The 15042-nt window shown below is 45.5% G+C and overlaps 1 protein-coding gene across 1 annotated transcript in view; it reads right to left on the reverse strand.

The window, feature by feature from the left end:
* Positions 1–543: 543 nt before the first annotated feature.
* Positions 544–15042, reverse strand: part of LOC115175145 (DNA replication licensing factor MCM3) — a gene marked incomplete in the record, with an annotated part of 17291 nt that continues 2792 nt past the window's right edge. The window contains 7 exon segments of the mRNA XM_029734362.1: positions 544–1276; positions 4426–4531; positions 9894–9967; positions 11099–11199; positions 12807–12947; positions 13218–13368; positions 13813–13939. Coding sequence (XP_029590222.1) covers positions 1078–1276; positions 4426–4531; positions 9894–9967; positions 11099–11199; positions 12807–12947; positions 13218–13368; positions 13813–13939 — 899 coding nt within the window.

Consider the following 15042-nt stretch of genomic DNA (forward strand, 5'->3'; position numbering starts at 1 on the left):
GGTGTGGAACCTGTAGATGGTAGATAGAGAGGCAGGGTGTGGAACCTGTAAGACGGTAGAGGTCGAGGAGAGGCCAGGTGTGGGCTGGGGGTAAGAATTGGGTCGATGGAGGAAACTCACTTTGAAAAGAGCCAGTGGGCTGGGGTTAGACGGAGTTAGGCGAGAGAGTAGAGGCAGGCTGTGGGCTGGGGCATGCAGCTCAGGAGAGATGACTCAGGCGTGGGTGTAGAGAGACTAGCCTGGATGGAGGTTCGGCCCGAGGCTACGGGGTTCCTTATCTGTCCAATCAAAACCACGGCTTGTGATTTCCCCAATGTACAACATAGTGAAACCGCATTTCACAGGCAGCTGTACCTCACTGCATTGTTCATCTGTTTTATAGACGCGAAATGGTTTTGTTTTGCATAAACTGCAGATCTATTATCAAATCGACCGCAAGGGACACACTGATGTGTTCTCGCTGTGTGTGTGTGTGTGTGTGTGTGTGTGTGTGTGTGTAAATGAAAGCACAAGCTGCTAATTAGTGTCCAAGCAATCACAATGTTCCAACATCAAAAGTCATTTAATTTTCCATCTCGATGCACTATTACAGTTGATAACCCTTTACAATGAAAACCTTTTCTTCAACAAAACAATATATATACAAGAAAGGTATTTTTCTTAAAAAGAAATATTAAAACTGTAAACCGAAAGCATAAAATGATGCAGGTGCTCTTTGCTCTAGTGATTGTAACCAGACCTTGTACATCCCATAATATGTAGCTAAAACATGAGTAAAGCAAAGAAACTAAACTTTGTGAAACTGATCAAGAATTTAACCTACGGACATTACAGCATAAAACCATAATCCGTTCAACTACTTGTTAGTCCATCAGTGGTTATTGCCAACAACAACAAAACAAAAGGCACATTGGAAGAAGCGAGTGGACCCAAAAGAACCAGTCAAAATCCACTTATTTCTGAATTCCTTCTCATCCTTGTTCTCTAATGGGAAACAACTCTCGTTTCAGACTATCTCCTTCTGTCCTCTCCCTTCACCTCTTCGGTCTATGATGAGGAAGAAGTTTTCCTTGGTCTTTAGATGAGGAAGATGATGTCGTCAGCCAACATGATCTGGTTGTCGTCCTGCATGCGAGCGAGGGCGGCCCGGACCTCTGTCAGGGTGAAGGGGGCGTCACTGTCCTTGTTGACACTCTCCATCAGAGAGTTCATACCGACGGACTGAGCATGTGCAGAACGGAACACCTCCAGCAGGGAAGACTTAAAGTCCTTCAGCCTGGAGAACAACAGGGAGAGAGAAATTAATTCGATGAAAAATCAAATCTAATGTGAGGTACATAAAAGATGAGATTCTGTGTTTTTTGTTGTTGTCGTTGTTTACATAAACTCAGCTAAAAAAATTAAATGTCCTCTCACTGTCAACTGCGTTTACTTTCAGAAAACTTAACATGTGTAAATAGTTGTATGTGGGTTACATAATAATACAATGTAACTTGTATAGCGCTTCTCATTACAGAAAATTATCCCATAAAAAGCTAAACAAACACATGTAGTAGAGATGGAATGTCTCTAGATGATTTCAGATGGTTTCAGATGCCTTCAGATGCCTTCAGATGCAGTACTTGTTGTAATTCTTGCCGACAGATTAAACCATAAAACTGGAGCTGCATTGTTAGAGTCCAAACAGCCAGACAGTCAAAACAATTGACTTCGCAACCCAATTCTGCAATTCAGAGTCAATACCACGAGATTTAAGTGATCAACCCCCAGAGCAGTGAAAAATGGTTTTACATTTTTTTCTTATTATTATTATGTAAAATATTTACAGCGCTCTCTGCATAGGCAACCTCATGGCAGGTGGCGGTGCACCAGGGAGGGGGGAAATAAATCAACTACACTGAACAAAAATATAAAAACGCAACAATTTCCACAATGTTCTTGAGTTACAGTCCATAAGGAATTCAGACAATTTAAATAAATTCATTAGGCCCTAATCTATGAATTTCACATGACTGGTGACAACAGCGGTAGGCCTGATTACAGACAACGACGAGACGGCCTATAGGGAGGTGGTCAGAGACCTGGCAGTGTGGTGCCAGGACAACAACCACTCCCTCAATGTGACCAAGACAAAGGAGATGATTGTGGACTACAGGAAAAGGTGGAGCGCCAACAAACAAACATCCAAACATACCAAGACAGTCGTGAAGAGGGCACGACAAAACCTTTTACCCTTCCAAAGACTGAAAAGATTTGGCATGGGTCCTCAGATCTTCAAAAGGTTCTACAGCTGCACCATTGAGAGCATCCTGACTGGTTGCAACACCGCCTAGTATGGCAACTGCTCAGCATCTGACCGTAAGGCGCTACAGAGGGTAGTGCGTACAGCCCAGTACATCACTGGGGCCAAGCTTCCTGCCATCCAGGACCCATATAATAGGTGATGTCAGAGGAAAGCCCATAAAATTGCCAGAGACTCCAGTCACCTAGGTTATAGACTGTTTTCTCTGCTACCGCACAGCAAGCTGGTACCGGAGCGCCAAGTCTAGGACCAAGAGGTTCCTCAATAGCTTCTACCCCCAAACTATAAGACTGCTGAACAATTAATACAATGGCCACCGGACTACTTACATTGACCCCCCCCCCATTTGTTTTGTACACTGCTGCTACTTGCTGTTTATTATCTATGCATCGTCACTTCACCCCTACCTACATGTACAAATTACCTCAACTAACCTGTACCCCCGCAAACTGACTCGGTACCGGTACCCCCTGTAGATAGCCTCGTTATTGTTATTTTATTGTTTTACTTTTTATAATTTTTTGTTTATTTGGTCAATATTTTCTTAACTCTTTCTTGAACTGCATTGTTGGTTAAGGGCTTGTAAGTAAGCATTTCACACTAAAGTCTACACTTGTTGTATTCAGCGCATGTGACTAATAAAGTTTGATTTGAGATATGCATCTGTTGGTCATAAATACTTCTTTTTTTAAACTAGGGGCGTGGATCAGAAAACCAGTCAGTATCTGGTGTGACCACCATTTTCCTCATGCAGCACGACACATCTCCTTCACATAGAGTTGATCAGGCTGTTGATTGTGTCCTGTGGAATGTTGTCCCACTCCTCTCCAATGGCTGTGAGAAGTTGATGGATATTGGCGGGAATTGGAAAACGTCGATCCAGAGCATCCCAAACATGCTATATGGGTGACATGTCTGGTGTGTACGCAGGCCATGGAAGAACTGGGACATTTTAGCGACCAGGAATTGTGTACAGATCCTTGCGACATGGGGCCGTGCATTATCATGCTGAAACATGAGGTGATGGCGGCTGATGAATGGCACGACAATGGGCCTCAGGATTTGGTCACGGTATCTCTGTGCATTCAAAATGCCATATATAAAATGCAGTTGTGTTTGTTGTCCGTAGCTTATGCCTGCCCATATCATAACCCCACCTCCACCATGGGGCACTCTGTTCACAACGTTGACATCAGCAAACCGCTCGCCACACAACACCATACACTCTGTCTGCCATCTGCCCGGTACAGTAGAAACCAGGATTCATCCATGAAGAGCACTCTTCTCCAGCGTTCCAGTGGCCATCGAAGGTGAGCATTTGGCTACTGAAGTTGGTTACGACGCCGAACTGCAGTCAGGTCAAAACCCTGGTGTGGACGACAAGGAGTCAGATGAGCTTCCCTGAGACGGTTTCTGACACTTTGTGCAGAAATTCTTCGGTTGTGCAAAACCCACAGTTTCATCAGCTGTACAATTGGCTGGTCTCAGACAATCCCGCAGGGGAAGAAGCCGAATGTGGAGGTCCTGGGCTGGCGTGGTTACACGTGGTCTGTGGTTGTGAGGCCAGTTGGACGTACTGCCATCTTCTCTAAAATGACATTGGAGGCTTATGGTAGAGAAATGAACATTCAATTATCTGGCAACAGCTCTGGTAGACATTCCTGCAGTCAGAATGCCAATTGCATACTCCCTCAAAACTTGAGACATCTGTGATATTGTGCTGTGTAACAAAACTGCACATTTTAGTGGCCTTTTATTGTCCCCCAGCACAAGGTGCACCTGTGTAATGATCATGCTGTTTAATCAGCTTCTTGATATTCCACACCTGTCAGGTGGGATGGATTATCTTGGCAAATGAGAAAAGCTCACTAACAGGCATGTAAACAAATTTGTGCGCAACATTTCAGAGAAATAAGCTTTTTGTGCTTGGGGAACATTTCTGGGATTGTTTATTTCAGCTCATAAAACACGAGACCAACACTTGACATGTTGCTTTCATAGTTTTGTTGAGAACACTTACATTCATATTAGACTATAGTTCCATTTCAGCTGCAGATCTGAGCACACTGGTACCAAGTCCGCCATTTTGCTGTCACCTAATACAGTACTGGACCGACACCCACCTGTCTGCAGACACCTCTGTCTGTCTGTCAGTCTGTCCGTCCTGACTTGGTGGGACAGGGGCATCCATAGGCTCCTCCTCTGCCGGTTTGGGCGTGCCAGCCTGAACTGTGGAAGGGGTAAACAGAGCTCATTGTCAGACCAGGGCCATGCATTTAGAGAGTCAACTTTTAGATATTGTTCTAATAGTAGACAGTTTAAGTATTTTTAATTGAACATTTATTTAATTAGGCAAGTCTTTAAAGAACAAATTCTTATTTACGATGACGGCCTACCCCGGCCAAACCCTGACGCTAGGCCAATTGTGCGCCGCCCTATGGGACTCCCAATTACGGACGGTTGTGATACAGCCTGGATTCAAACCAGGGTGTCTATAGTGACGCATCAAGCACTGAGATGCAGTGCCTTAGACCGCTGCGCAACTCAGGAGCCCAGTTACATAACATTGTTTAAATATTCCCATGTAGTGTTAATGGGGTTCTAACATGGCCGCTATAGAATGTTGTAGTGTCATGTTAATGGGGTTCTAACATGGCTGCTATAGAATGTTGTAGTGTTAATGGGGTTCTAACATGGCTGTTATAGAATGTTGTAGTGTCATGTTAATGGGGTTCTAACATGGCTGCTATAGAATGTTGTAATGTAAATGGGGTTCTAACATGGCTGTTATAGAATGTTGTAGTGTCATGTTAATGGGGTACTAACATGGCTGCTATAGAATGTTGTAAAGTCATGTTAATGGGGTTCTAACATGGCTGCTATAGAATGTTGTAGTGTTAATGGGGTTCTAACATGGCTGCTATAGAATGTTGTAGTGTCATGTTAATGGGGTTCTAACATGGCTGTTATAGAATGTTGTAGTGTTAATGGGGTTCTAACATGGCTGCTATAGAATGTTGTAGTGTTAATGGGGTTCTAACATGGCTGCTATAGAACGTTGTAGTGTCATGTTAATGGGGTTCTAACATGGCTGTTATAGAATGTTGTAGTATCATGTTAATGGGGCTCTAACATGGCTGCTATAGAATGTTGTAGTGTCATGTTAATGAGGTTCTAACATGGCTGCTATAGAATGTTGTAGTGTCATGTTAATGGGGTTCTAACATGGCTGCTATACAACGTTGTAGTGTTAATGGGGTTCTAACATGGCTGTTATAGAACGTTGTAGTGTCATGTTAATGGGGTTCTAACATGGCTGTTATAGAATGTTGTAGTGTTAATGGGGTTCTAACATGGCTGCTATAGAATGTTGTAGTGTCATGTTAATGGGGTTCTAACATGGCTGCTATAGAATGTTGTAATGTAAATGGGGTTCTAACATGGCTGTTATAGAATGTTGTAGTGTCATGTTAATGGGGTACTAACATGGCTGCTATAGAATGTTGTAGTGTCATGTTAATGGAGTTCTAACATGGCTGCTATAGAATGTTGTAGTGTCATGTTAATGGGGTTCTAACATGGCTGCTATAGAATGTTGTAGTGTTAATGGGGTTCTAACATGGCTGTTATAGAATGTTGTAGTGTTAATGGGGTTCTAACATGGCTGCTATAGAATGTTGTAGTGTTTATGGAGTTCTAACATGGCTGCTATAGAATGTTGTAGTGTCATGTTAATGGGGTTCTAACATGGCTGCTATAGAATGTTGTAGTGTCATGTTAATGGGGTTCTAACATGGCTGCTATAGAATGTTGTAGTGTTAATGGGGTTCTAACATGGCTGCTATAGAATGTTGTAGTGTCATGTTAATGGGGTTCTAACATGGCTGCTATAGAATGTTGTAGTGTTAATGGGGTTCTAACATGGCTGCTATAGAATGTTGTAGTGTCATGTTAATGGGGTTCTAACATGGCTGTTATAGAATGTTGTAGTGTTAATGGTGTTCTAACATGGCTGTTATAGAATGTTGTAGTGTTAATGGGGTTCTAACATGGCTGCTATAGAATGTTGTAGTGTTAATGGGGTTCTAACATGGCTGCTATAGAATGTTGTAGTGTCATGTTAATGCATCATAATGTAGAAACCTACATTTCCTCACTCAGTGTAGTGTTACACTCTATTAGCCGGTGAAGACATAAACTCGGTCCAGGATAGATACTTATGTAGCATAAAGAGACGGATCTGAATTCAAATCTGTCTTTTAAGAGACGTCTCCCACACCCCCCTCTGAGTGGTACAGTGTAAAGACAACAGGTCTCCCACACCATATGTCCCTGCAAGAATTACCGTAATTACCTTAATACCAGCAGACTGCATTTTTGATCTGTTAGCCAAATTGAAAATTCAAGGGTTTTAAAAATAATCCACACATTTGTGAATCATCGCATTAAATGAATTGCGCAACACGGTGTGTTTAAATTAACATTTAGATGAGAAGCTCCTGTATAGTTTGAATTGCTATCATTATTTTGTCCGTCTATATACTATGGTAATTACGGTATGCTAATATCCGTCTACACAGGTGAAGCAGGAATGTGGTTTTAGTCACACCACATCCAAGTCTAGTGTAAACAGAAAAGTGACAAATCTGATGTTGTAAGAGAGAGATCTCACTAGACATATTTTACTCATGTAAATCCACCCTTCGTCTCGGTCCAGGAATAACTTTTTAATCCGCTGTGGTATCTTGGTCGACCACATGTCGTTTCTCGGTGTTTGACTATCGTATTGTGTTTCTATGTTTGATAGTGACGCATGGGGTGACTCATAACCCACAATCCCCTGCAGTTATATCCGCTGAACGGACGGGTTTAGGGTCATTAAATATTATTTGGATGAAGGACGGGCTGGCGGGTTGAATAAAGAGAAAATACCTACAACAAAAAAAAAAAATACAATTCTTGTGCAATTTATATCTATAGGCTAGATTGAGGTGGTTTTTCATTCATTATTTTTAGGCCATCTGGCGTTAGTGGGGTAGGGCCCCGAATAGCCTTCTGGGAACAGGCAGAAAAAGTTCATGTCAATCCACGGAGGCAAACAGGACGACGTCGGAGTTTACTTCAATAAGAGAAAAGCTGTGAAAATGGAGAGATGAAAATAAAGAGAAGGGAGGGCCAGAGAAGTAATGTTTGGGAAAGATTAGGTGACGTGGAGAAAAGGAGGTGATATCAGTTATATGTGAGGTGATTGTGAGGCGCTACACAAATTCCAGTCACAAGATGGGGCTTTTAAAAATAGGTCTATGGCACGTCAAGGGAACTGTAATTACTTCGCTACTATGGGCCTATTTATTGCCTTACCTCCTCACGCCATTTGCACACACTGTATTTTTTTCTATTGTGTTACTGACTGTATGTTTGTTTTACTCCATGTGTAACTCTGTGTTGTTGTTTGTGTCGAACTGCTTTGCTTCATCTTGGCCAGGTCGCAATTGTAAATGAGAACTTGCTCTCAACTAGCTTACCTGGTTAAATAAAGGTGAAAAAAGTATGTATGTATGTATGTATGTATGTATGTATGTATGTATGTATATAGAAATAATTATCTTGAATGTGAATGCTCAGTTATAGCCACCCTCTATAGAGGAGACATCTTTACCAGCTTCATAAAAGCAGATTTTTCAGCCACATAAAATATGCATCCAATCCCGAACTGAAATCTTATCAGAAACATGTTGGGTCGTTTCCAGAGCTTTCTACTTCCTGACGACCAGTCAAACTGATGTCCCTCGGAAATGTTGTTACAGAAAATACAGAGTTATTGCATTTTCTCCCTGGTTCCCTAAACATCTTTGATCCACGAATGATGACAGAATATTTGACATATCTCAACTAGAATGAAGAATTCATAGTTATATTTAGTCTTCCAGGGCAACATATAATGAGAGAAGAGAAGCTACATTTTAACTAACAAATAGCCTACCAAAATGTCAGAAATTACAGTATATATATATATATATACAGGATTTCCTTTCCTAGAGGGCTGGGTGTGACACTCAGATCTTCACTTTATTGGTCGGTTGCGGAGGGGTTATTAGCCATTGTGGGCACCACTAGTGTGTGATGCCTGCAAACCCCATATCCCCCTGGGACAGTAGCACAAGTAATTATCTATGCGGTGGTAAATGTGTATCTCTGACCCTCAGGGGGCGGCAGGTAGCCTAGCAGTTAGAGCAGGTAGCCTAGTGGTTAGAGCAGGTAGCCTAGTGGTTAGAGCAGGTAGCCTAGCGGTTAGAGGCAGTAGGTAGCCTAGCGGTTAGAGCAGGTAGCCTAGCGGTTAGAGCAGGTAGCCTAGTGGTTAGAGGCAGGTAGCCTAGTGGTTAGAGGCAGGTAGCCTAGTGGTTAGAGCAGGTAGCCTAGTGGTTAGAGCAGGTGGCCTAGCGGTTAGAGCAGGTGGCCTAGCGGTTAGAGCAGGTTGCCTAGTGGTTAGAGGCAGGTAGCCTAGTGGTTAGAGCAGGTAGCCTAGCGGTTAAGAGCAGGTAGCCTAGTGGTTAGAGCAGGTAGCCTAGCGGTTAAGAGCAGGTAGCCTAGCGGTTAAGAGCAGGTGGCCTAGCGGTTAGAGCAGGTAGCCTAGTGGTTAGAGCAGGTAGCCTAGCGGTTAGAGGCAGGTAGCCTAGTGGTTAGAGCAGGTAGCCTAGTGGTTAGAGCAGGTAGCCTAGTGGTTAGAGGCAGGTAGCCTAGCGGTTAGAGGCAGGTAGCCTAGCGGTTAGAGCAGGTAGCCTAGCGGTTAGAGCAGGTAGCCTAGCGGTTAGAGCAGGTAGCCTAGCGGTTAGAGGCAGGTAGCCTAGCGGTTAGAGCAGGTGGCCTAGCGGTTAGAGCAGGTGGCCTAGCGGTTAGAGCAGGTAGCCTAGCGGTTAGAGCAGGTAGCCTAGCGGTTAGAGGCAGGTAGCCTAGCGGTTAGAGGCAGGTAGCCTAGCGGTTAGAGGCAGGTAGCCTAGCGGTTAGAGGCAGTAGGTAGCCTAGCGGTTAGAGGCAGTAGGTAGCCTAGCGGTTAGAGGCAGTAGGTAGCCTAGCGGTTAGAGGCAGTAGGTAGCCTAGCGGTTAGAGGCAGTAGGTAGCCTAGCGGTTAGAGGCAGTAGGTAGCCTAGTGGTTAGAGGCAGTAGGTAGCCTAGTGGTTAGAGGCAGTAGGTAGCCTAGTGGTTAGAGGCAGTAGGTAGCCTAGTGGTTAGAGGCAGTAGGTAGCCTAGTGGTTAGAGGCAGTAGGTAGCCTAGTGGTTAGAGGCAGTAGGTAGCCTAGTGGTTAGAGGCAGTAGGTAGCCTAGTGGTTAGAGGCAGTAGGTAGCCTAGTGGTTAGAGGCAGGGAACCTAGTGGTTAGAGCGTTGGACTAGTAACCGAAAGGTTGCTGGATCGAATCCCTGAGCTGACAAGGTCAAAATCTGTTGTTCTGCCCCTGAACAAGGCAGTTAACCTACTGTTCCTAGGCCGTCATTGTAAATAAGAATTTGTTCTTAACTGACTTGCCTAGTTAAATAAAAGGTTTAATACAACTCTATGGGGTGAGATTAGGGTGGTAAAAGTGTATATCTTACTCTCTGGGATGTCCTTTTCTCCAGCGAAGTCATACGGGTCGTAGACCTCGCTGCTCTGGGAACCACGGCGACTCCTACAAAACACAGAGAACACAGGTTAGACAACGTGTAAACAAATCAACTCTCCTGTGTTGTCACCCTGTTTTAACCTTTATTCATACAGCTTCGCGTCAAAGATCAAATATCTGTCAGAAGAGAGAATTAGTTCCATTAGCTAGTTAACGGTCTCTGTAACAGTGGTTTTTAGACCTCCTCGGGGGCCCCCAGATGTTTCAGCCCTACACTAGCTCTCCTGATTCATCTAGCTCTCCTGATTCATCTAGCTCTCCTGATTCATCTAGCCCTCCTGATTCATCTAGCCCTCCTGATTCATCTAGCCCTCCTGATTCATCTAGCCCTCCTGATTCATCTAGCTCTCCTGATTCATCTAGCCCTCCTGATTCATCTAGCCCTCCTGATTCATCTAGCTCTCCTGATTCATCTGGCCCTCCTGATTCATCTAGCCCTCCTGATTCATCTAGCCCTCCTGATTCATCTAGCCCTCCTGATTCATCTAGCTCTCCTGATTCATCTAGCCCTCCTGATTCATCTAGCCCTCCTGATTCATCTAGCCCTCCTGATTCATCTAGCCCTCCTGATTCATCTAGCCCTCCTGATTCATCTAGCCCTCCTGATTCATCTAGCCCTCCTGATTCATCTAGCCCTCCTGATTCATCTAGCTCTCCTGATTCATCTAGCCCTCCTGTGGAATAGATATCATTGGAATACATGGAATCGCTGGGGGTCCCGGAAGAGAAGGTGGTTTGTATCAGTGGGGGTGTGATTATGGGGGTCTGAGAAGGCCACTAGTGGGGGTGTGATTATGGGGGTCTGATAAGGCCACTAGTGGGGGTGTGATTATGGGGGTCTGAGAAGGCCACTAGTGGGGGTGTGATTATGGGGGTCTGAGAAGGACACTAGTGGGGGTCTGATTATGGGGGTCTGAGAAGGCCACTAGTGGGGGTGTGATTATGGGGGTCTGAGAAGGCCACTAGTGGGGGTGTGATTATGGGGGTCTGAGAAGGACACTAGTGGGGGTGTGATTATGGGGGTCTGAGAAGGACACTAATGGGGGTGTGATTATGGGGGTCTGAGAAGGCCACTAGTGGGGGTGTGATTATGGGGGTCTGAGAAGGCCACTAGTGAGTGGGTGTCTAATGCCGTACCTCTTCTTCTCTGAGCGAAGGGTACGCTGTGTCGTCTCCTCTTCCTCCTCAGAGTCAGACTCTTGCTCCTTCCTCCCCCTCTTCTTCTCCTTCTCCAGAACCTAAAAAACCACGGGACGGAACCTTTTAGAACCACGGGATGGAACCTACAGAACCACGGGACGGAACCTTTTAGAACAACGGGACGGAACTTACAGAACGGGACGGAACCTTTTAGAACCACGGGACAGAACCTACAGAATCACAGGACGGAACCTTTTAGAACCACGGGACGGAACCTTTTAGAACCACGGGACAGAACCTACAGAACCACGGGACGGAACCTACAGAACCACGGGACGGAACCTTTTAGAACCACTGGACGGAACCTACAGAACCACGGGACGGAACCTACAGAACAACGGGACGGAACCTTTTAGAACCACGGGACGGAACCTTTTAGAACAACAGGACGGAACCTACAGAACGGGACGGAACCTTTTAGAACCACGAGACGGAACCTACAGAATCACGGGACGGAACCTACAGAACCACGGGACGGAACCTACAGAACCACGGGACGGAACCTTTTAGAACCACGGGACGGGACCTTTTAAAACCACGGGACGGAACCTACAGAACCACGGGACGGAACCTACAGAACCACGGGACAAAACCTTTTAGAACCACTGGACGGAACCTACAGAACCACGGGACGGAACCTACAGAACAACGGGACGGAACCTACAGAACAACGGGACGGAACCTACAGAACAACGGGACGGAACATTTTAGAACCACGGGACGGAACCTTTTAGAACAACGGGTCGGAACCTACAGAACGGGACGGAACCTACAGAACGGGACGGAACCTTTTAGAACCACGAGACGGAACCTACAGAATCACGGGACAGAACCTTTTAGAACCACGGGACGGAACCTACAGAACAATGGGACGGAACCTTTTACAACGGGACGGAACCTACAGAACCACGGGACAGAACCTACAGAACCACGGGACGGAACCTACAGAACCACAGGACGGAACCTACAGAACCACGGGACGGAACCTTCTAGAACCACGGGACGGAACCTACAGAACCACGGGACGGAACCTACAGAACCACGGGACGGAACCTTTTAGAACCACGGGACGGAACCTACAGAACCATGGGACGGAACCTACAGAACCACAGGACGGAACCTACAGAACAATGGGACGGAACCTTTTAGAACAACGGGACGGAACCTACAGAACCACAGGACGGAACCTACAGAACCACGGGACGGAACCTACAGAACCACGGGACGGAACCTTTTAGAACCACGGGACAGAACCTACAGAACCACGGGACGGAACCTACAGAACCACGGGACGGAACCTACAGAACCACGGGACGGAACCTACAGAACCACAGGACGGAACCTTTTAGAACCACGGGACGGAACCTTTTAGAACCACGGGACGGAACCTACAGAACCACGGGACGGAACCTACAGAACCACGGGACGGAACCTTTTAGAACCACGGGACGGAACCTACAGAACCACGGGACGGAACCTACAGAACCACGGGACGGAACCTACAGAACCACGGGACGGAACAAGAGATTGGTTGAATTTAAACGAACAGCAGATACCAGACAGACTCCACCAGAGTTTATTAAAATGAAGATGCATGTTTGCTGAAAAGCTGTGACAAATGACTCTGCATGTTCAGTCTACTGACCTTCTTGAAGTACGCGAACTGGACCAGCTCCACAGCGACCTCAGAGTCCTCCAGCTCCACAGCCTTACTCATACGGGCTTTAGCGTGGGCCGAAGACAGACGGATCAAGGTCTCCAGAGTACGAGCAGTTACTGGGGACGTCTGGAGGGGGAGAGGGAGAGAGGAGGGGTTAGACAGGGAGAGAGAGGAGGGGGTAAGACAGGGAGAGAAGGGCCAGGGGTCAAGGTGTGTTTAGGGGTCAAGGTGTGTGTAGGGGTGCAGACAACAGAGTGGATGTACGACTAAGAAAATGTATTTGACAATAATTGGCCTTTTTACCAATCAGATCAGATTTTGGGGCGAATAACTGGGCAAAAGATCTGAATTAGTCTGCCTGTGTAAACGCAGCCTGATGGCGTCTAAAGTACTCACCCTGGCGATATCTGAGCCCATCTGTTCCTGGCTTCTCAGCCTGGAGTACTCTTCCGCAATGTGATTGGCTGCTTCCTGGGTCAACGTAGGGGTCAACACCTTGGCGATGTGGATGTACTTCCTCATAAACTCCTTACTCACTATCTTCTCTCTAAACAACAGCATCCGTTAGCATGGAGACGGGGGACAGAAAAGCCAGCAAAGAAGAAGTCCAACATGCTGTGATGAGACAGAGAGACGTAGAGTCTCCTAACCTGCGTCTCTTAGTGCCGTGCAGCGGCTTGTTGTTGTGTGTGTGTATATGTGTGTGTGTGTGTGTCTGTACTCTGTGTGTGTGTGTGTGTGCCTGTGTGTGTGTGTGTATGTGTACTGTGTGTGTGTGTATGTGTCTCCATACCTGCGTCTCTTAGTGCCATGCAGCAGGTTGTTGTTGTGTGTGTGTGTACTGTGTGTGCGTATGTATGTGTCTCCATACCTGCGTCTCTTAGTGCCATGCAGCAGGTTGTTGTTGTGTGTGTGTGTACTGTGTGTGCGTATGTATGTATGTGTGTGTGTGTATGTATGTGTGTGTGTGTGTGTGTGTGTGTGTCCTAACCTGCGTCTCTTAGTGCCATGCAGCAGGTTGTTGTGTTTCTCGTAGACCTGCAGTTCCTCCTGCTCCTCCTGAACTGAGTCAGGGTCCTCAGTGGCCAGGATGTCTACTGACCCACCAAAGGCCATCGCTACAACACACACACACACACACACACACACACACACACACACAGCGTAAGTACCGTAGGCTACAGCCGACCTCCAAAAAAAGTATTGGGACAGTGACAGATTTTTGGTTGTTTTTTTGGTTCTGTTCTCCAGCACTTTGGATTTGAAACAATGAGGGTGTAGATTCACAGCTTTAATTTGAGATTATTTTCATCCACATCGGGTCAACAGTTGAGAAAGTAACATCACTTTGTGCCAAAATTGATTACAGATAGTTCTGAATGAATTGTGAATAATGATAACCACAAATATCATACCGCTAAAACATGCTAACCTCTCACCATTACAATAACAGGGGAGGTTAGCATTTTATATCATACCGCTAAAACATGCTAACCTCTCACCATTACAATAACAGGGGAGGTTAGCATTTTATATCATACCGCTAAAACATCTAACCCCTCACCATTACAATAACAGGGGCAGGTTAGCATTTTAATATCATACCGCTAAAACATGCTAACCTCTCCCATTACAATAACAGGGGAGGTTACTTTTATATCATACCGCTAAACATGCTAACCTCTCACCATTACAATAACAGGGGAGGTTAGCAGTTTATATCATACCCCCAGACATGCTAACCCTCTCACCATTACAATAACAGGGGAGGGTTGCTTTTAATTATCAATACCGCTAAAAACATGCTAACCTCTCACCATTACAATAACAGGGGAGGGTTAGCATTTTAGATCATAACCGCTCAAGAGACATCGTCTAACCTCTCAGACCATTACACGTAACAGGGGAGGTTAGCATTTTATATCATAACCCCCAAGACATGTGCTACCTACCTTCTTCACCAATGAACAATAAACAGTGGAGGTTAGCATGTTTAGAATCATAACCCCCAAGACAGTCCTAACAGCCTGCTCAACCATTACATAAAACAGGGGAGTTAGGCATTTGATATCATACCGCTAAAACAGGGCTAATCCGTCTCACCATTACAGATAACAGGGGAGGTTTAGCAATTTTATATCATTAACCGCTAGAAAAACATGCTAACCTCTTCCACCATTACATAACAGTGGGAGGTTAGACATTTTATATCATACCGCTA

This window comes from Salmo trutta, chromosome 35 (assembly GCF_901001165.1).
Source record: "Salmo trutta chromosome 35, fSalTru1.1, whole genome shotgun sequence".
In the NCBI taxonomy this organism is placed as follows: Eukaryota; Metazoa; Chordata; class Actinopteri; order Salmoniformes; family Salmonidae; genus Salmo; species Salmo trutta.